The sequence below is a fragment of the Ovis aries genome, chromosome 10 (genome assembly GCF_016772045.2).
Source record: "Ovis aries strain OAR_USU_Benz2616 breed Rambouillet chromosome 10, ARS-UI_Ramb_v3.0, whole genome shotgun sequence".
Lineage (NCBI taxonomy): Eukaryota > Metazoa > Chordata > Mammalia > Artiodactyla > Bovidae > Ovis > Ovis aries.
The window spans coordinates 33603573-33626040 of record NC_056063.1 but is presented as its reverse complement, the minus strand read 5'-3'; the positions used below and the strand labels follow the sequence as shown (position 1 = coordinate 33626040).

Below are 22468 nucleotides of genomic sequence, written 5' to 3'. Positions count from 1 at the left end.
CATCGAGTCCATGATGCCATCCAGCCATCTCATCCTCTGTTGTCCCCTTTTCCTTCTGCCCCCAATCCCTCCCAGCATCAGAGTCTTTTCCAATGAGTAAACTCTTCACATGAGGTGGCCAAAGTACTGGAGTTTCAGCTTTAGCATCATTCCTTCCAAAGAAATCCCAGGGCTGATCTCCTTCAGAATGGACTGGTTGGATCTCCTTGCAGTCCAAGGGACTCTCAAGAGTCTTCTCCAACACCACAGTTCAAACGCATCAATTCTTCGGTCCTCAGCCTTCTTCACAGTCCAACTCTCACATCCATACATGACCACAGGAAAAACCATAGCTTTGACTAGACGGACCTTAGTCGGCAAGGTAATGTCTCTGCTTTTGAATATGCTGTCTAGGTTGGTCATAACTTTTCTTCCAAGGAGTAAGCGTCTTTTAATTTCATGGCTGTAGTCACCATCTGCAGTGATTCTGGAGCCCCCAAAAATGTGGGTTATACTTAATATTCAAAAATACCAAGCATTCTAGACAGGAGAGACTGTTTTCCCAGGGCTTTATCTTTTCATCTTTCACTGACAAACCTGCAGGACACACGTGTGCCCATGTAGTGCCATGATTTTCAGGAAAGGGGTTAATAACTTCTCTTCATCATCTTTCACTTGCCCACTTGAAAGGTACTTAAATCACAGGAACATTTGCGTTTTCAATTCATGTTGATGTATGGCAAAACCAATACAATATTGTAACGTAATTAGCCTCCAATTAAAATAAATAAATTTATACGTAAAAAAAGAAAAAATTCTCAGAAGTCCAAGAAATCTTCTATATAAGTATTTTGGAATGAATGGGCCAATGAAAATAGTTCATCTCTGGTTCTTAAAAAAGAGAGAGAGGGCAGAAGGACGGAGCTGTCCTCCTTGCTCTACTATCTAAGGAGGGGAGGAAAAGGAGGATCAAGGGTGACGACAGGGAGTGGGGTTCTCACTCGTGTGCGTGACTCTTTCTTCCTTGCAATATATAGGCTGCTCCTCAAACAATGCAAGGGCTCTACATGCACACGCGCATGTGCTCGCTCAGTGGTGTCTGACTCTGCGACCCCGTGGACTGTACCCTCCAGGCTCCTCTGTCCATGGGATTCTCCAGGCAAGAATACTGGAGTGGGTTGCCATTTCCTCTTCCAGGGGATCTTTCCAACCCAGGGGTCTCCTGTGTCTCTTGCATTGGCGGGTGGATTCTTTGCCACTGAGCCACCTGGGAAGCCCTGTATGAGTGCAAGACATGTGATCTCCCCAGTGGCCAGGTTCCAACCCACTGCCAGGCTCCTAGGCCTTCCTCTGGGTTTTTTAAGTTCCTGCGGCCACCCACTCTAGGTCTGGGAATTCCTCCACAGTGTCCTCAGACACTGTAATTTAGTTCCTGTTCAAGACTCGAAGGAAATAAACAAAATAGGGAAGTGATCATGTTAAAAAGTGCCATCCAAGCACTAACCAGGACAGACCCTGTTTAGCTTCCATGATCAGATGAGATCAGACACCTTCACCTTCAGGGTAGTGTACAGACTTAGAGAACGAACTTTCAGTTACCGGGAGGAAGCGGGAGGAAAGGATAGTTAGGGAGTTTGAGATGCACATGTACACACGACTACTCAAAGAACCAACAGGACCTACTGAGTAACACAGGGAACTCTGCTCAATATCGTGTAACAACCTAAATGGGAAAAGAGTTTCAAAAGGAATCAGTTCAGTTCAGTCACTCAGGCGTGTCCGACTCTGCGACCCCATGGACTGCAGCATGCCAGGCCTCCCTGTCCATCACCAACTCCCAGAGTTTACTCAAACTCATGTCCATTGAGTCAGTGATGCCATCCAACCATCTCATCCTCTCTCATCCCCTTCTCCTCCTGCCTTCAATCTTTCCCAGCATCAGGGTCTTTTCCAATGAGTCAGCCCTTCGCATCAGGTGGCCTAAGTATTGGAGTTTCAGCTTTAGCATCAGTCTGAAAAAGAACAGATATATGAATATAACTGACTCACTTTGCTGTACAGCTGAAACTATCACATTATTAATCAGTTAGACTCCAATATAAAATAAAAATTTTTTTAATTGACCAAAAAAATTAAATAGAATAAAAACAAAAAACTCCCAGCAAGTTCAGTCAGCCACAGCTGCCGATACCTGACTCACTGGGCAGCAACCCATCAAGTCCATCAGGTGCCTGAGACACTGGCCTTCCCTCCTGACGACCGACAGGGTCAGGCTCATTTCTGAGCCCGCATAACCCCTCTCCCCAGATCCCACCAGCACACCGCCCCCTCAAGAACAGGCTAGAAGTAGATGGAGTCAAACAACCATGACTCATTTTAATGCTGCACTTTGACAGACTAGAGGAGGACCAGGCCAAGTTCCTGGGAAGTCACAATGCTAAAGTCGATAATAAATAAACGTATTCCTTTTACACACTCAGGAAGTTTAAGCAACTAAAAGCAAGCATCTGTGCATTAATTTAAACCACTTTAATGAATAGCTGGGCACGTGTGTGATGGGAAGATGTTATGTAAGCAAAAGACTGCTGTGAACTTGCAGGGAAACACTGCCAAAATTTCGAGAGAAAAAGGGACGAAGGGTGATTGCTGTTATTGGGCAGGGGCCACTTGAGGAGAGAAAGCGGTATTCCAAACTTTCTGAGCCCCACTTGCAGCTCTATTTAAACTTTTCTCCAGGTGATTAGTGGTAAAGAATCCTCCTGCCAATGCAGGAGAAATGGGGTTCGAACCCTGGGATGAGAAGAACCCCTGGAGGAGGGCATGGCAACCCACTCCAGTATTCTTGCCTGGAGAAGCTCATGGACAGAGGAGCCCGGAGGGTACAGTCCACGGGGTCACGAAAAAGTCAGACACAAGTTAGTGACTAAACAACAACTTTTTTCTCACTTGCCCAGAACTTCTGCCCCGCTTGCCTCGCCAACCCCATTCTCACCTTCGTGCATTCCTCAGGAGATGTTTTCGGAGGAAACTTAAATCCTAATTTGCAACAAAACACAAAGAAAATACAAGTCACAGAATTCATGGACCATGACAGTCCAATCTTGAAAAAATGAGCTCAAGGTAAATTTAATAAATGAAATATGTCCTTAGTCACGAGTCTAAGGACTTGATCAGAAGCGGAAGGCTGGCTTGAAGGTGAGCATCACAGAGTAAACACACTGGAAAAACACATTTGTCTCAATGGTCTTCTCGCCACTTTGGCTGTTGATATTCTTGTTAAAATTTAACTTTCCCAGCGGCAACATTAGAGATAGGAGACAGGGAGTTTCCAGGTTCTCAAGTGGATGCCGAGACCTAGTTAATTTCTTCCCTGCCGTCAAAGGATCTGACTCTCTTACAAACGGGAACCCCAAATGCCCCAGAACCATCATGAACCAGCCGACGCTGAAGTTTTCCACACAGAGGATGTGTGCTGCCGCCAAGTCGCTTCAGTCGTGTCCGACCCTGTGCGACCCCACAGACGGCAGCCCACCAGGCTCCCCCGCCCCTGGGATTCTCCAGGCAAGAACACTGGAGTGTGTTCCATTTCCTTCTCCAATGCATGAAAGTGAAAAGTGAAAGTGAAGTCTCTCAGTCATGTCTGACTCTTAGCGACCCCAGGGACCGCAGCCTACCAGGCTCCTCTGCCCATGGGATTTTCCAGGCAAGAGCACTGGAGTGGGGCGCCATTGCTTTCTCCGCAGAGGATGTGTAACAGTAGACTACTTCCTGTCTGTATGCGCTTTTCCTTTTTCCATAGGTTTACAGTGTTTCTGTAGGGTACATGTTACACTTCACCGGTTCTCATTTCCTGGCAGTAAGGAAGGTATACCAAAAACCAGGTGTTTGAATGTTTTTATGGATACTTTGTCAGCTACATTTCTCCAGCTTTGACCAAAACAGAAGAGATCTGAAGTTGCTTCTAGGGATGTTATATTTTTTTGAAAGACCAAGTAACATTCACTAAGGGAAAAACTCATGTCCTTCATTAAAGTGCACTTTTGCTTGAATTATGATATTGAAAAGAAGACAAAGTCAGGCCGTCCCATATAAAGAAGCAGGCACCCTCCATCTGTGCGTGTTTAGAAAAGGCTGCTGAGAAAACTGCATGGGGACCCAGCGCCAAGTAACGATGGACTGGACTATGTGTGTGTGAGCCACTTAGCCGTGTTCGACTCTGCAACCCCCCAGGCTCCTCTGTCCATGGTGATTCTCCAGGTAAGAAGAATGGAGTGGGTTGCCATTTCCTTCTCCAGAGATCTTCCCAACCCAAGGACTGAACCCTCATCTCCTGCCCTGGCAGGTGGATTCTTTACCACTGAGCTACCTGGGAAGCCCATGGACTAGATTAGGGGTTGGGAAAGTGAAAGTCGCTCAGTCGTGTCCAACTCCTTGTGACCCTGTGACTATACAGTCCATGGAATTCTCCAGGCCAGAATACTGGAGTGGGCAGCCTCTCCCTTCTCCAGGGGAATCTTCCCAACCCAGGGACTGAACCCAGGTCTCCTGCACTGCAGGCAGATTCTTCACCAGCTGAGCCACAAGGGATTGGGAAACCACGGCCTAATGGCCAAATCTGGCACACTGGATTTGTATAGCCCTAGGGCTAATGATAGCTTTTACATTTTGAAATGGCTGGGAAAAAATCAAATCAAAAGTAGAGAATTTCATAACTTGTGAAAATTACATAAAATTCAAATTTCAGTGTCCATCTCTCAGGTTTTATTGGAACCCAGAGGCGCTCATTTATGTGCCTTCTATGGCTACTTTTGTGCTGTAACAGCAGAGCCAAATAGTTTTAGAGACAACAGGCAAAGGCTAAAATATTTACAATTTGGCTCTTCACAGAAAAAAAAAATAGTCTGGGCGATCTCTGAGGCTCCTTTCACCTCCAAATTCCTAGGAATTTTACTTCCTTAGATAAGCGAGAATCCTCCATCAAAGACAATGTACAGAACACACATTAGCCTGATAGTATAGTGACCCCAGAAGAACTGTTTGTTTTGGGCTCTCAACATTTCCCAAGACACACGTAAAATAATACCCACTGACTCAGAACACACCATCACTTTCCCAGATATTAATCACTTTTAAAGGCAGGCTCTTGGTTCTAGAAAGCAGTATTTATGATTTTTAGCAATTTTATTCTATTAACAGGTTTAATAGACCATCTGAAAAATTACCAAGTAGAAAGAAAATTTTAAAAAAAACAAAACAACTCCTCCAGGAATTCATCCCATAAAATATTTATTAATAAAGTAAAATGATTTTCCCCTGCCTTTGGTTATTAAGAGGTTTGATGGAGTATCTTGTTGACACCAACTGCCAACAATGGTTTTACATTATTCAGTCATGAGATAACAGGTAGAGATGCATATAAGCAATCAAACAGGCAGACAGATGATTGATGACAGATATCCACAGATACAGATATAAATATGGAAAAGACCATACCTTATGGCCATTTAATTACAAATCTTGGTTTTGCTAGCATTTGGAAAGTTACTGGCACACATTTTGCCTTATTTCTTATAAGTGAACAATACACAAATAAATTCACTTGAGATTCATAATTCACAATGCCGGTAACGAATACAGTGCTTGCTGAGGACTAAGAGAGAGGAAAACAAGAACTAACTTTGTGGGGAAGAAAAACAATATCTACTTTGAAAAGCTCTTCTCAACTTAACAGTCCCTCTTGCTTGAAAAATAAGACGTTTTGATAACGACAGTATAAGAAGCCTATGATTTGCACAGTAAATCGTATTTGTGGTTTAAATTTCATCCCAAGACTGGGATTATGGCTGAGAAACGATACTAAGTATCTTTATAAAGCATGTGAGTTTTTATTGGGAAAATAAGAAAATGTTTTATCAGATCTAGGCAGACAGGCTGATGTTATAACATTTATAACAACAGTAATTACCTGCACTTAGTACCATATGGCCATGGAGATCTGAACACCAAACAGAATGAAAGCCAAGCCATACCACATGGCAAACTTACAAAGTTATCTGGAGAAGTAGCAGGTGATACAGTTTATGATTTCAACACAAAAACAATTACTTCTTCTCAGATATCAAGGTAAAGCCAGAAATTTAAAAGATACAATCAAGAAGGGGATGAATGGTTTTATTACTACACCATCCACTACTTCAAGATTAAAATAATCCCAGAGTTCTGAAATGTCATCAATTAAGAACTATACAATTTCTTTCAGTCCTTTTTTTAATGTAGAAAATCACTTTGTAATAAGATCTCTACACAAGGTAAAAAAGCACAAAACAGACCCCCCAAAAAGCACAAAAATAGATAATATATATATCTTTTTACAACAAATTAAGATGTGCCTGGGAAATACTGAGATCAAGGACTAACGTTTGGGTCCAGGTTGGCTTCCTTTTACAAGAACTATTGTTCTTTGCATCTCCCCTAAACCCTTAGATGCTTATTAGAAACCAGCCCAGGTAACGGGGAGAGAACAGCAATTCTGATCTTATACCAAAAAAAAAAAAAAAAGAAGTAATAATAACAAAATAATAAAAACACTTCATCCGTTTACAAAATTCTTTTGACAGCCATACCTCAAGGGCACTTAAAGGCTTATAGATGTCAAGGAGCCGTATCTCCAGGGACTGCTCTTTCCCATCATAAATCAATCATAAACCAGGATAAACAAATCTAGACACGCTAATTCGGAGAAAGATGTTTTCATAGTTTGGGGGCAAATGAAGCCATCCAACAGAACCGTGCCATAAGCAACACCAACAGGCACAGACTTCCAGGCTAGAATCCTTCCCAAGCCCACAGCGCCCGCTCACCCCCGGCAGGTCCAGGCCCCAGCCACCCTCTGAGTTACACGGTCACCGCTGGGTACATCTTCTGTTCACTGTTAGTGTGAGGGAAGGGAGCCTGCAGCTGCCTGTAGCCCGTCTGCAGCCCATCCAGGAACGGGGGCACCGGGGTCAGGGGCACTGAGTCTGGCTGCACGGGGTACCCCACGAAGGGGGGATGGAGGTACTGCCCCTGATGGGGCACGATCTGGGTGGCCTGCTGGCAGTTGAGCACGGAGAAGTTTGTGGGCATGTTCACGTACACGTTGTTCATGGTGCCCTCGGGCAGGCAACAGTTGGTCTGGGACCTGGTTGGGGGTGCCCGGGCCCCTGAGTTGGCGCTGGAGCTGGAGCTGGCGGCTGTGCTGGACTGGCGGGAGGAGGAGCCCCGCGAGGTGCTGGCGCTCGGGATCATGGGGATGGTCTCCACCAGGCGGGGCCCTCCCGGGGCCCGGCTCAACTGCGGCTCCTGCTTGGGCCGGAGGCATCTGCAGCAGCAGGCAGCTACAAGGGACCCCAAGACGATGAAGGCGACAAACACTGATCCGACGATGAGGAAGGGCACGTAGATGGGGACTGAAGAAAAGGAGAGAGATATACCATGATGACTTCCTGGAAGGAGGCAGTAAAAATCTGATGACTTCCTGGAAGGATGCAGTAAAAATCAGTGATGGGCAGCAGAGGTGAATAAATGAGCCACACCAGTACCCAGAATCTTGGGACCACGGCCGGGATGGTGTGGTCAGCAGCACAGAGCACAGGAAGCACCGTCCTTTATCAAGAGCTTAGGAAAAGGGGGTGAGGAATAGGACCTGCCTGCAGACTCGGGGGGTTGGTTCCCAAAGCAAAGCTGTTAACGCTGACAGCTAGACTCACCAATCGCAACACTCTTTGAGGCAGATATCCAATTTAGCAAAAATATGAGTTGTGCAGATTGAGTTTATTCTAAAATTCCTACAGTAACTGCACTGCCCACATTTCAGTCGGCCCTAAAGTTTGTGCGGTCTGCACAGAAATGAGTCGATAGTATTTCAAAGTTTTTTCTTTTCCCCAGAAAGTTATTCGCATTCCTTGCAAACTTCTTTGACCAGTTTTTCACAGGTTCTTGTTTCACAGGCAAATAAATAAAAAATCTAGGTCACATCCTAGTCACAACCATTTCCAAAAAGAGTTTGTAAGGCACAAAGGTCAAAGAAGGGTTTTAAGGGAAAAAAGCCCTCCCATACACACTTGCCAAGCTGAAGGCTGGGTAACTGGGAGATGGGCCTGCATGGGGGGAGGTGGGGAGGGAGCAGGGGAGCTGTCCAGACAATGGGTCAGCATGAAACAAGGTACCCAGGAGGACAAGCATCTCCAGGGGCGCCAAGAAGGGCCTAGGCAGGACCAGGTGGTGGAAGAGGAGTCACAGGCCTGGCTTAGGACACTGATTCTGTGTGGAGAACCTCAGGGAAAGCCATAGGACATACAGCAGTGGGCATCGCACCTAGCCAGTAAGATTTATTCCAGAAAATAAAACTGTCAAGATAAACATAAACACTTTCCTAAAATCAGTAGTGAGCTCCATTTAAAAAACTATTTTACTTACAAAGATCTTGGTGGGTGCTGTGGATCTAGCACTATGGGGTTTCAGAAGCTGGACACAATGGCTTGATGGGGACCGAGAACCAGGAGGGAAGGGTCTGTGGACCCCACCCTACATGACCAAGAGCCCATGTCTTTTGAGGTGTTCCTTCCCATCTCCCTGACTATCTGATTGGACACGAGGACAAGGACTGGGCCCACTGGTCTTGGCCAGTACACGGTCCAGGAAGATGGGCAGCTCCCCAGCACCCGAGGGCAGAGACTCAAAACACCCTCTTATCCTAACTGTCCACTAGGGCAGCGGCTGTTCTAACAGCACTGATATTTCTGGAGTTAGTGTTTCTAGGACACAGAACCACACAGAGCCACAGAGAAAAGATGGCTTGTCAGCAAAACATACTTTATTAAGCATGTAACCAAAGGCTGATGATGGAAGATAACATTTTCTAAATTAAGATACCAGCCTTATATGTTATTGAGAAGTAAAGGAATTAACAGTTAAGAAAAAGTACCCCAAATGTTATAGTGTAACTAACTGAAAGCAGTCTAAGTCCACATAATGAGTTTTGGGGAGAAATAACTGTTCTCTTTCCAGGATTTTAATCAGAAGCCTAAATAACTATGCAGGGCAGAGAAGGCAGTGCTCCTGGAAGCCCCGGAGACTGCTTGATTAGACACCCTGTCCTTCTGGACTGCAGAAGCGCAGGGTTTTTAGGAAAACAGATCCAAAAGTGCAGCTCAGAAGGCATCCGCTCACACAACAGGATCGTGAGAAGCCAGCTGCCCACCGACTAGTCCACAGTCACTGCGGAGTCTGGGAGGCCATCTACAGCCAACTCGGCAGGCCCCAGGAGCCGTGTGCCCTTGGCTCCTCCCTCCAGCTCCAGGTCTGCTTTGTGGCCACACACCCAGCTGCACTGGGCTTGCCTTCCAGGACAGCTCCTCAACTGGAGTCACCCTCCCTTCTCCTCTTCTGAGTCAAGGCAGAGATTGGGAAGGGTGGCTAACAGAAATGTGCGACTGAAGGACACCAAGAGGAGCTGCCTCTCACAAGCCCAGCCAGTTCTGGGAAGAGTGACCATCAGAGAGGAGCTCAGGCAGCTGGAACCCAGGGGGCCGGGGGTGCAAAGTCCTCTCCTTCTCAATACCTGCCAAAGAAACAGAGGAGATGCCGCTCCGGGCTACGGGTGCCCTTCCACCTCCATCGGACCATGTCCTCCCTCCCTGGACACATTCTGAATATGTCTTCGAGGTAGGAAGGGGTCTTGGAGGCTGGTGACAAGCAGAGGAAGTGAAACCTATCAAATGCTTTCAGGCGTATATTTTTCCAACTCTAACTTGGGCAATTTGAAAAACTATAATAAAAAAATCAAAGCCATAAAGAGCAAGACTGGCAGCGCTCTGATGTCACACTCACCAGGTCTGACATGGTAAGGAGACCCGGCAGGGGGAGCCGTGTCTTAGGGAGAGCTAGACTCTCCCGAGGTCTGGGGGCGCCGCGTCACCATCACCCCGGGGAAGGCCCGGGAGCTGTCTTCCCTCTGGGGAGCCCTCGAGTGCCCCTGCCAGGACAGGACCCTTTCCCGGGGCCTTATACTCATGGAGACAGGAGACACGGGGAGGGGCACAGAAACCCCCGGGGAGGAGGAACGTGGGGCTGTCTGAGGCCAACCCTGGCTTGCATGTTAAGATCTTGTTTGTTTCGGGAAAAATCCAAGCCAAGCCACTCTCTAGCTGACAGATGGGGCAACTGAGGCCCAGGGCACTGAACCGGTGTCCGGTTCCGCACACATTAAAAGCTGGGCCAGAGTGCAGACACCGGCCCCCGCCCACCACAACCCGCCCCCCACCCCCACCCCCACCCCGCCCAGTCCAGACCCCAGGCCGGCAATAGCAGGCTCATAACTCCCTCCTCTTCTCCAGGCTGGCGGTGCACGCCGGCGAGCCAGCGCTCCTTCCGCCCCTTCCGGCTCTCCCTGCCCGGCCCGGCCCGCCTACCTGCCGAGCCGTCGGGGCCGTCTTTGTCCGCGCGGCCGGGCTCGCCGGCGCCCTGCTGGCGGTCGTTGTCGCAGCCGCCCTGGTCCAGGCGCGCGTCGGCGCTGGAGCAGCAGTAGCGCAGCGCGCAGCTGCCGCAGCAGATGGTGGCGTCGCCGCCGTCGAAGCGCTCGGGGCACTGGAAGCCGAGGCGCCAGACGCCCTGCGCGTCCAGCCAGCCGTGGCAGTACTCGCCGCTGGCCAGCGCCCCGGCCGCCAGCAGCGCGGCCAGCAGCAGCCGCAGGAGCGAAGCGGCGTCCGGGGAGGCGGCGGCCGGGTGGCGGCCGGCCCACATGGCACCACCCTGGGCGCGGGCGGCGCGTCTTCCGAGGGCGCAGAACCGACTCCGGCGCCCTGGTCCCCGCGGTGCCGAGGCCGGGTCCTCTTCGCCGAGTGTCCGGTCCGCGGGTCACCGCCCCCGCCGGGACGTCCGGGACCTAAGCCATGCCCCCCTCGGCCGGTGGCGCGGTCCGAGCAGAGGCAGCCTTGGACTCGTGGGCACTCGCCGACCGAGCTCTCCGGGTTACGAGTCAGAGGGACCCCGGAGCTGCCGTCGCGCAGCCCCCGGAGGCTTCACCCGCGACGGGACCCTGCCCGGGCATCCCCAAGGGGACGATCACTCTAGCTGGACCTCCAGTGGGCGTCCCCGGAGCCAGGGCGCTCCGCAGAGTTTAAGCCCCGGGGTCCCGAGTGCGTCTCCTTGCCTTTATACCCTGAGCGGGCGGTGAGAGGAGCCCAGGAAGCCGGGCAGCGGGCGTAGGGCCCCAGGCAGCAAGTGCAGCGGTCGGCCGCGCCCAGCCTTCTGCGCTCCGAGCTCGGTCCGCATGGCTCCGGCCGCGCCGCCCGGGCAGCGCACCTCCCCACCACCCGGCCACAGCCCCCACGATCCGCTCCGCGGCCGGACGGTCGGTCCTCCAGACGCTCGCGGGCGTCCGGGACGTAGATGAGGGTCCGGCGCGCCCCGCCGCGGTCCCGGGAGCCGGCCGGGCTGGCGGTGGCAGCGGCTGCTGCTGGGCGCGGATCCAGGCAGGCGGCTCGCCCCGCTCCCCTCCTCTGCTCTCCCGTCGCAGCCAGCTCTGTCCGGCGCTCCTTCTCCCGGGGCGGTGCGCCCTCGTGGGGGGCGGGGGGCGGTGGGTAGGGGGCGCGCACAGCCGGGGGCCTCCCACGGAAGTCTTGACCCCCCGGGGCTGCGGGCGACGCGGAACTCAGGGACCCCGCGCGGGCGCGCGCGGCTCCGACTCTGGGGCCGGGCTGCAGCGCTGCGCTCTTAAGAGGGGCGGGCGCCGCGGACGCGCATGCGCGCTGGACCACCGCCCCCTGCTCTGGCCTCCCCGGCCGCCGGCCCTTCACCTTCGGACTCCAGCAGTCGCGGGCGGTGGGCTGCCGGCTGGAACGCGGGCGGGAGACCCGGGCCGGAGCTGACACAGTAACAGCAGTCTTGGCAATAAGGACAAACTAAATGTGTTTCTGCAGGTCTTAGGCATTCACAGTTGGGTTTGATTCTCAAAACTTCCCAAAGAAGGATAACTGCGCTCCACTTGGCAGACCCTGAAGTTGTCTCTCAGAAGCACTGCCCCGCTTAGTTCCAGGCCCCTGCTGTCCAGGCCTCGGCCAGCCACGCACGGACCGGGTGCCCCGCGGTGGGCTCGGGCCTCTACTAGGTGGGATGGAGAATGCCGGAATGGGTCCTCCTTCCCGTTGATTTGTGTCGCTTCTTGTCTTTCCTAAATTTGGGCTGAGCGATTTATTGGATCCAGGCAGAAAGGTTCCTGGGCCCCCCATTTGGCCCCGGCGATGTAGACAGCTGTGGGAGGAAGCAAACAAGGCTCCCGACAGACCTGCAGCGCGGCTTTGAGGAGGAGAAATTGATAGTTGCTGACCTGCGGAAGCCGCAGCGACAGGTGCTGATGCTATTAAAGACGCCACGATTATTTTTAAAGGATCTGATGACCCAGCCAACAAGGTCTGCTAGTCTGCAACCTGAAATCTAGGCCTCATCTGACCAGAAGAAGAACCCTGCACTGTGCTGGCCTTAGTTTCCTGATCTGTAAAGTGGAGCACAGGACCTGCAGGGGTTTCCCAGCTACCTAGAGGGGTAGCTCTAGGGGTAAGGAACCTGCCTGCCAATGCAGGAGACATAAAAGACACGGGTTCAATCCCTGGATCGGGAAGATCCCTTGGAGGAGGGCATGGCAACCCACTCTAGTATTCTTGCCTGGAGAATCCCAGGGACAGAGGAACCTGGCGGGCTATAGTCCATGGAGTCGCAAAGAGTCAAAGACAACGGAGCAACTTAGCACACACACACGACCTGCAGAGGTCCCTTCCAAGTCCATGACCGTGGAACACAAGGCAGTTTTATTCACAGCAAAGACACTGCTGTTCAGCACTGCCTGGCACTTGTGTCAGCTGGGTCACCTGTCCAACTCAAGTAGGGTGGCTATGCTGCCACCCACCACACAGAATCAAAGGAAAAAACCTACCCTACGCCGTGGAAACGAACATCTTACTCTTCAGTAAACCTCTCTCCAAACGCTGCACTTTACTTCATTGCACTGTGGGGAGGGGTGTATTTTTAGCTTCAGAAAATTGTGCATTTAAATGCACCAGCCAGAAACTTTTCTAAACCAAGTAAATTAACAAAATTTTAATATCAAATTCTTTGTTCCACAACTACATGCTAAGCAGTTATGATGTGATGTACTGTGCTCTGGGTTGGGTACTAGGGGTTCTCCAAAAAGCCAGACATCCTGGCCATTTCCTCCAAACAGAGCTGAAAGTCAATGGAAATTGGACAGAGACACAAAGAACTGACTAAGCAAAGACGGTATTATAAAGCTGAGTGGTGATGTCCAGAGTCAGTTTAAGCACATAACCTGGGCGTGAGGAGGTGGGTGGGAGGGTCAGAAGAATCATCAGAGTAATGGCATTAGTCCAGATGAAGCGGAGGGAAGACTCAGGTGTTAAGATTGGGTCTTTTTCTTAGGAGATACTATGAGCAAACGTTTATTGAGTGCTTCCTCTATGCTGGACACAGGGCTGAGTTTTACCTGAGTAATCCTCACAGCAACCCCACAAAGAAGGCATAATGACTTGCCCCACTTTACCAGTGAGGCTAGCCCGCTCAATCCTTACAAACAGAAAGTGACAGTTTCCTGGACTCCAAAGCCTGCCCACCATGCTGCTGGTCACCAGGCTCCACTACAGAAAGCCTGGAATGAACTTCAGAGTCTACACCAATCACCAGATGGTTAGGCAGCATTGTTTTCCTATGGCACCATAAAATAACTAGGGTGGTGTTCAAAGGCTTAATACTTTACCTTACTTTTTGTCTTGGGGCTAAAAAATGCAAGGGAACTGTCCGTTTCTTCAGACAGCACCTATGTCATAGCTTCCTTCCGCTATACATTTATCCACTTCTCCAAAACACCCACCATTTGTCAGAGTTTACTAATGAAGAAAGCAGTGTTGGTCATTTTCATATGGAAATTGATTTATGACCTGGTAATACCTGAGCCTAAACAAAAGAAGTTTTTCCCAAACAGTTCACAATTTAGCCCACAACCAGCAGACTTGGAAGTGCAAAGCTTTGAGCAAATTCATCCTTTTTTTTCCCACTGCTGTGTTCATGTATTCCCTAAGAGTGAAGAAGTGGCCTCTCCTGTGGTTACTCAATGCGGTGGTTGACTGTCTTCAGTGTTCATGGAGACTTTATATCACTCTGTTCCTCCCTCTGACTTGATTTTACTTTTTCTTTGTATATCTAGTATGTTGTACTGAAGTTTTATAACATAAATTGTCAGATACTTACTGGGCATCTCTGTGAGAGGTGCTACCTGAACATAGTAAGGTGGTGGGACTCCTTCCATAAAATATTCCTGACCATCCTTAACAGACAGCCTTAAACTATTTTACTAGTCTCTTCTGAGCAGCTGTAATTAGTTATCAAAACATGTAGGCAGTAGTAATAATAATTTATTATAATCAAAACTAAACGTCAGGCAGTCTGCCAGAGTAGATTTAAACACTGATGAAGGTGTGCCCTTCCTCCTTTTAAAAAGTTGAATTCTATAGACACTAACTGCAGATTTTCAGTTTGTTTTACCTTTCAGTCTGTGCCTATATACAGATATATATGAATAAAATGCAATTATTTAAAAACAAACTCCTGACATATCTTCAAGAGTACAAGTACAAAGTCATAGAACTATAGAAATGCTTACTTATAACTTTGCTAACTGGACTTGATGCAAATCATATGAGGGTAGTCATATTTCATTTGTCTGGCAGTTCTAAAAATTGCAAGATCTACAGTGATTTTCTATAAATTTCAGGAAGAGCAGAAGGTTGCTACCATCTGCACACCAGTCAGCAGTCTGTTTAGGAAGAATGTCTTTCCCTGGGTTCATTCACTTCTTTCCCTCCTGTTTTATAAATGGGAGTAGTATTGAAAACTCACATTTGGTTTACCAGAATTTCTTTCAAGTTAAAGTGTTTGTGTTAACGAATGAGACCACAAACCCAAACAAATATGCTAATTTACCTTTCTTTTAATTTTGTCTTGTGGTTACCTAACCTCATCTGAAAATAAAAATGGTCATAAAACTCTGAAAAAAAATTCCTGTTGTTTTAAAAGTTTTCATCTTTCATCCTCCTGTTTTTTCCTTGTAATTAATACACTGACTTTCAGGAAAGTAATTTCCTTATTTAAAATTCTTTTCCTTCTCATCTACTATTCACTTTAAACATTTAGCATACTTCTCTTCCTGCCCCATCCTCACCCCTAACTCCACAGTTTAATGAACCATTTTTATGTTGATTTTTATGTTTATTAGTGGTATATTTTCTTTTTGAAGATATGGAGTTAAACACCAGCCAGGACTTCCAGTAATGCCAGGGTATCTAAAAGGGTGGTATAAATAAAATCAGCACAACATCAAAAAGCCTGCGGCAAGTTTTTGCAAAGTATATGAGAAGAGTCTAGTATCCAGAGTGTATATACAACTCAAAAACAATCCAATCAGAACACAAGCAGAGAATTTGAATAGACATTTCTCCGAAGAAGACAGACTGACAAACGCATGAAAAGACGTTCAACATCTTTAGGGATCTTCCCAACCCAGGGATCGAAACGGAGTCGCCCGCATTGCAGGCAGATTCTTTACCGTCAAGAGGAAGACGAGGCACTATCCCAATAATACTTTGCACCTACTAGAATGGCAATAGTAGTAATACTAAAGATAATAATAAACAGAAAATAACAAGCGTTGGAGAGAAACTGGAAACCTTGTACTTTGCTAACTGGGAATACGAACCACTGTGCGGAACAACTTGACGGTTCCTCAAGTTACAGAATTGCTCTACAACCCCGCAATTCCACTCCTAGGTACACAGACCCAAAAGAGAAGGAAACTTGTGTCCATACAAAAAATTGTACACATAACAGTACTAATTATCATTGTCAAAAGGTAGAAACAACTCAGTATCCAGCCACTGACAATCAGATGAACAAAAGGTGGTCAGTCCATACAACTGGAATATCATTTGGCCATAAAAAGGAATGAAGTATTGACACCTGCTACAGAACAGATGAACTTAGACGATGGTAAACCAAGGAAGCCAGACACGGTCAGACGCTTCTGAATGCAATTCCTACCCTCTAAAATGAATGCTGCAAGTTCTCCATTATGGACTTCAGTTATGCCCCTCCCCCACCCCCACACCACCACCAAATGCACAGGCTGAAGCCCTATCCCCTCAGTGTGACTCTAAGAGGACAGAGAACGCTGGGGATGAAAGCCTCAGAAGGCAGGCTCAGAGGGAGGGAACCCCTGCTCGGAGCCTCCCAGGGCCCCGCCTGACAGCATCCTTCCGAGGCTGAAGGTGAGAATGGCTTTGCAGTGAAGGAAGCTGAGAAAAGAAACAAGCTGTTTCCCGGCTGTCACCAGGGGAAACGGAAAAGTTTACCATCCACAGAACCAGTGCCAGAAGCCTCCATCATTTGTAGTGCTGTGGCGAGGGGGACATCACCAGGCCTTCCCCAAGCAGAAGCCTGGGCGCTGGGGACCACTGAGACCCAGGGCTGGCCCAGCAGGCTACCAGCTTCAGTGGGTACCACAAAGGTGAGTGTGAGAAGCTCAGTCACCCAAGGATTCCCCCAATGGAGAGGACTTTCCAGGTGGGGCAGGGCTGGCCCCTGCAGAGCAAGACAACCTGGAGTCATGTCTAATGCTATGTTGTATGAAAGGATGTCATTTTACACAGAATTCAAATTTCATATTTTTAACTTAATAATTCAGAGGTCATTGAGACCATTGGTTCCTTGGGATTTCTCACTCTTAAGATCATTGTTTTTATATGCCCGGGTCATAGGGGGAAAAAATCCCATTCATCCTGGGTGTTTAGATTTGACATAAATGGGAATTTCCTTCATCAAAGCTGCCTTACTAGTCTCCTGGTAAAAACATAAAAAGATAAAAGAACCATTGTGCTGCTTATTTGAGCAGAAACGGGATGATGGAATTTACAGTGCAGCCTCACAGCCCTCGTAATTACCCCTGTCCAAACACTTTAACTTTTCCAAACTGAGCCCTCCCCTGTGTTACGGTGTCAACATTTTTGGGGGTACCTTTTGGATTAGTATGAGATTTTCTTGGCTTTTGCAAGAAGTCAGCCTCTCAGGAAGCAACTAAATTAAACTTCACATTTGTTTAAAAGACCTTGGATAACACCCCACATTTGTGTTTCCTCAAAATATCTTCACTAAAAGAATATAGGAGGAATGTTCTGTACTGTGTAGTATTCAGATGAGCGGAGAAAGGTTGGATAAGTCTGTGTCCCATGAATCTAGGTTAGGGGCCCATTTATACTTCAGACTCAAGTATTTCAGACCATTCTGCAGCTCTGCAGCATTCAGGGTGCTGCTTGCTTGATATTGTAAGTTCTCAGATAATGTAACTGTTCTCTGGACGGTTTCCAACTGGCTAGACTTCATTACCTAATTAGAAGAAAGGGTTGGTTTTTTTTTTTTAATGTTTTTGCATTCGAACATATGCTTGAATAGCTCAAAGACTGAAGCTCCGTCAGCTAATAAGGACCACTGACTATTGTACATCTGGTATGTGCTGGGCATTGTGCTGAATTCTTTGATTATCATTACAGTGTCTCTCCTAATAAGTTTACTAAGAAAGCATTTTAAAAACGTTTCTTCATCCACTTCTCTAAAATTTCCAAAGAAGTTAAAAAGGAATTTCCAGCCTACACAGAATGTCATCCAATTAATTTTAACACAAGTATCATTAGCATTCCTTTCGCAGTCTTTATGGTCAATGAACCAGTTACTAAGGTGACACAAATGAGATGTCTTAGCAGACGACAAACCACTGGCATTCTTAATTTTGATCACCTTTTTGGGGCACAGCAGTTTGAGTTTATAAGGTGTACATATTTTTAGTTCTATTTTTAATTCTATTTCTGGAAGTAGGTTGATTGACTTTAGAGATAAGTCCAGAAGAAAATATTTAAAAAGTGGAAAGCTGGAGTATATAGGAAGACTTCAGGTGATGAGCTACTGTGACAGAGGGAAAAAAGATTACGGATTTGCTTCAGAACACCCTTTAACGATGTGGGCTTTAGTCTCCAGTACAGAGAAAGCAGGAATCAAATCACAGAGAGTGGTACTTACAGTGCACTGTCTAACCAGTGTAGATGCCGAACAGGAACACGGAGGATGAAAATACGGGGTGGAATTGCCTAGCCCCCACCGTCCTTAAGAGCTTGTGCTTCCCTGATGGCTCAGTGAAGACTCTGCCTACAAGGCTGGAGACACAGCTTCCATCCCTGGGTTGGGAAGATCCCCTGGAGGAGGAAATGGCTGCCCACTTCAGTATTCTTGCTGGGAAAATTCCATGGATGGAGGAGCCTGGCAGGCTACAGTCCATGGGGTTGCAAAGAGTCAGACACGACTGAAGTGACCAAGCACACAAACTCCAGCCTCGGAAGAGGGAAGGATGTCTTAGAATAGCTGTTCCGGTACAGCCACTATGGAGAACAGTGTGGAGATTCCTTAAAAAAACTACAAATAGAACTGCCTTATGACCCAGCAATCCCACTGCTGGGCATACACACCGAGGAAACCAGAACTGAAAGAGACACGTGTACCCCAATGTTCATCGCAGCACTGTTTATAATAGCCAGGACATGGAAGCAACCTAGACGTCCATCAGCAGATGAATGGATAAGAAAGCTGTGGTACATATACACAATGGAGTATTACTCAGCCATCAAAAAGAATACATCTGAATCAGTTCTAATGAGGTGGATGAAACTGGAGCCGATTATACAGAGTGAAGTAAGCCAGAAAGAAAAACACCAATACAGTATACTAACACATGTATATGGAATTTAGAAAGATGGTAACGATAACCCTGTATGCGAGACAGCAAAACAGACACAGATGTAAAGAACAGACTTTTGGACTCTGTGGGAGAGGGAGAGGGTGGGATGATTTGGGAGAACGGCATTGAAACATGTATACTATCATGTAAGAAACGAATTGCCAGTCTAGGTTCGATACAGGATACAGGATGCTTGGGGCTGGTGCACTGGGATGACCCAGAGAGATGATATGTGAGGGAGGTGGGAGGGGGGTTCATGTTTGGGAACGCATGTACACCCGTGGTGGATTCATGTCAATGTATGGCAAAACCAATACAGTAAAGTAAAAAAAAAAAAAAAAGAATAGCTGTGGTTAAACTCTCAAGACTCCTTGCTAGTATTTCTTGACTCTTACTATGCAACGCGTAGTGTCAGGCTCACAATAAAGAAAACAAACGCGGTTCATCTTTGCTCCTCTGACATCAGTCAAGTTTCCTGACATCCTTCATCAAAGAAAACATTTTAGAAGAAAATGTGGCCTCCATAAATGTACCTGGTATCCCAGCCCTGTAAAAGTTTAATTAAAGTTTTGGAATAATATGCATATTTAACACTTTTGAGGGTTGGGGGAAGTGACAGTAGGAAGGGGACCCCCTGCTCAAGGGCTGCCTTCAGACCTGTCCTCTGTCTGTCTGCAGAAGTGATGCGACTCTGGTTCCTGTGCATTCAGTAGGCAACCAGAGTGGGTTTCAGATGTAGGCAATTTACATTTATAGACCAGGTCAAGCAAACTGGACAGTTTAAGTAAGCACTGAGTGAAGGGGAACATAAATGTGTTGGAGCCAATAAGCGGCATATTTATAGAGTGCAGTAAAACCTGTGTCTCTCACTCCGCGTGGAGAAGTCCTGCCAAGTGAGCGCGGTGCTCCTGACACTGAGTGCTGAAGCCACAGGAGAGGAGAACTCCCAGCGTCCGCAGCTCTGTTTCAGACGTACTTGCACATCCGATCTCCTCTTGGTGAAGAATGAACACTAGGTGCTCAGAAACAAAACAAAACAAAACAAAAAACACAAGCAAACAAAAGAAAAAAGAAAAGCCCGCTTCCTTCTGAACTCATTCATACATTTCCAGAATCTGCATGGGGCTGCCAAACTCAGTCTGACTTTTGAGAAAATATAATCCATATGTTGCCTGATAGGAAGAGAAAGATTAAGACAGACTCCAAGTAATAAAAATATGAGGAACTGCCTCCCAGCACAGTGCTTGCTGCTGTTTTCTTCATCATGGTGGGTCCTGTTCTGGTCGTCCTGGAGGTAAAGCTGAAGATTGGGGCTGGTTTACTTTACTTTACTTGGAATAGATCTCAACCTCCCCGGCCCGAAGGCACAGCCACTTGTGGGTTTGGGTGTGAGGAGATGTTCTAGCACAGGCGGGGATTATCCTGGCTGAATTATGGATGAAGAGTGAGCAGCTCACTAAGCTGGAAGATTCCTTTTAAAAAACAGATAAAGAAAGCAAAAACCTAGCTCCTCACCTTTCCCCGTGCCTCTCTGGAAGAATTCAGACACACTGCCACATCTCTGGTTACTGGAGACTCTACGATTCCTCAGATTGTGAACACTTGAGATTCAGATCACTGACACGTATCAAATCTTCAAACTCCCTTGATTAATGCTCATGACATATCATTTCACAGTTGGCTGTAGGTTCCCACCAGCTCCAGTATTTGAGTGTCTTTTCCTACAAAGTAAGCTAAGGGCAGCGTCCGCGCTATGGTTATCCAAATGATAAAACCATGTTATGTCTGACTGACTCTGTAAACTAGGAAACTTGGTTTTTGTTTTTACTTGCAAATAACTTCAAACTTGGAGAAAGAGTTGCATGAATAAGAATGGCATACAGCACTGCTCTGTACCCCTTTTACCGTGGTCAGGCAATCTGTCTCATGGCCAAACAGTGAGTCACAGAATGGATTAACCCCGCTCCTTCGGATCTGGGGTGATCTACTATACAGACACGTAGACCGTAGCACCAACATCACCAATTGTACACTGCTTGTTAGAACAGACCCAAGTCCCATTTTCTCATGCTGGTGATTGATTTATCCATTTCCTTATTGTCAACGAATTGTTAACTCTCAATCGTATGCTTGTTAAAACACATCATCGGAGGACCCATTCCTGAAGTTAGCTTGGCTAACTTCACATGTATCTGGCTGCTGGACTTTGGGCTCAAGGGCTAAATCGAAGAATATGACTTCAGTGGGAAAGAATAAAAGCCGTAAACATGCCAAGATTTCCTATCTTGGCTCTCGAGCACCATCTTCTGGCTAAAAGTTGTCCATAAAACAGTTATTCTTGAATGGGAAATTCCGTGCATAGTCTGGCAGGCTGCAGTTCATGGGGTCTCAAAGAGTCCACACAACTGAGCAAGTAACACACTTTCAAGACAGTTAAATTGAACACACCAATTGTTATAATCAATAATGTCAGTTCAGTTCAGTTGCTCAGTCATGTCCAACTCTTTGCAACCCCACAGACTGCCAAACGCCAGGCTTCCCTGTCCATCACCAACTTCTGGAGCCTACTCAAACTCATGTCCATCAAGTCGGTGATGCCATCCAACCAACCATCTCATCCTCTGTCGTCCCCTTCTCCTCCTGCCTTCAGTCTTTCCCAGCATCAGAGTCTTTTCCAAGGAGTCAGTTCTTCACATCAGGTGGCCAAAGTATTGGAGTTTCAGCTTCAGTATCAGTCCTTCCAGTAAATATTCGGGACTGATTCCCTTTAGGATGGACTGGCTGGATCCCCTTGTAGCCCAAAGGACTCTCAAGTCTTCTCCAACACCACAATTCAAAAGCATCATTTCTTCAGCATTCAGCTTTCTTTATTGCCCAACTCTCACATCCATGCATGACTACTGGAAAAACCATAGCTTTGACTAGATGGACCTTTATGGGCAAAGTAATCTGCTTTTTAATATGCTGTCTAGGTTGATCGTAACTTTTCTTCCAAGGAACAAGTGTCTGTTAATTTCATGGCTGCAGTCACCATCTGCAGTGATGTTGGAGCCCCTCAAAATAAAGTCTCTCACTGTTTCCATTGTTTCCCCATCTATCTGCCATGAAGTGAGGGGACCAGACTCCATGATCTTAGTTTTCTGAATGCTGAGTTTTAAGCCAACTTTTTCACTCTCCTCTTTGCTTTCAAGAGGATCTTTAGTTCTTCATTGCTTTCTGCCATAAGGGTGGTGTCATTTACATATCTGAGGTTATTGATATTTCTCCCAGCTGTCGACTAAAAAGATGTACAACTTGAGAGTTGTGAGTTAAGTTTTATTTGGGGGCAAAATGAGGACTGCAGCCCAGGAAGCAGCACCTCAGATAGCTCTGGAGACTGCTCCGAAGAGGTAGTAGGGGAAGGTCAATATATAGGATTTTCGTGAAGGGAGGAGTTCAGTACTGTTAAGCAGTCCTTTTATAAAAAGTTTTCTGCCCTTCTCAGGGATCTGATCTCACCATGAAGGGATTTATTGTTTTCTAGATATGAGGAGATGCAAGGATTGAGATCCTAAAGTCTGTTCCTAAGACATCAATCTAAAGACCTGTCTGACTGGATTGCCTGGA

At 47.3% G+C, this 22468-nt stretch overlaps 2 protein-coding genes across 3 annotated transcripts in view; both read right to left on the bottom strand.

Annotated features, from left to right (window-relative positions):
* Nucleotides 1–5248: 5248 nt before the first annotated feature.
* SHISA2 (shisa family member 2) lies at nucleotides 5249–10880 on the bottom strand. Of its 2 annotated transcripts, none has more exons than XM_042254880.2 (2): nucleotides 10431–10880; nucleotides 5249–7463 (listed from the first exon to the last, which is right to left on the bottom strand). In XM_042254880.2, the coding sequence occupies exons 1-2, from the start codon at nucleotides 10759–10761 to the stop codon at nucleotides 6874–6876; spliced, it is 921 nt and encodes a 306-aa protein (XP_042110814.1). In that variant the 5' UTR covers nucleotides 10762–10880; the 3' UTR covers nucleotides 5249–6873. The 2 variants fall into 2 exon arrangements, with proteins under 2 accessions (XP_042110814.1, XP_027829453.1); XM_027973652.3 differs by having other exon boundaries at nucleotides 5249–7427.
* A 207-nt stretch (nucleotides 10881–11087) lies between these two features.
* The window catches only part of LOC101115135 (phospholipid-transporting ATPase IB-like), a 112595-nt gene continuing 101214 nt past the window's right edge, over nucleotides 11088–22468 (bottom strand). Inside the window, exon 34 of the mRNA XM_027973843.2 lies at nucleotides 11088–11853. Within this exon, the coding sequence (XP_027829644.1) occupies nucleotides 11088–11853 (766 nt within the window). The remainder of the gene's footprint in view (nucleotides 11854–22468) is intronic.

Coding starts and splice junctions, on each gene's coding strand:
- SHISA2 (XM_042254880.2), bottom strand. CDS start 10,761: ATGTGGGCCGGCCGCCACCCGGCCGCCGCCTCCCCGGACGCCGCTTCG. Junction 7,464..10,430: donor CGGCCCCGACGGCTCGGCAG/GTAGGCGGGCCG, acceptor GCCTCCTTCCAG/GAAGTCATCATGGTATATCT.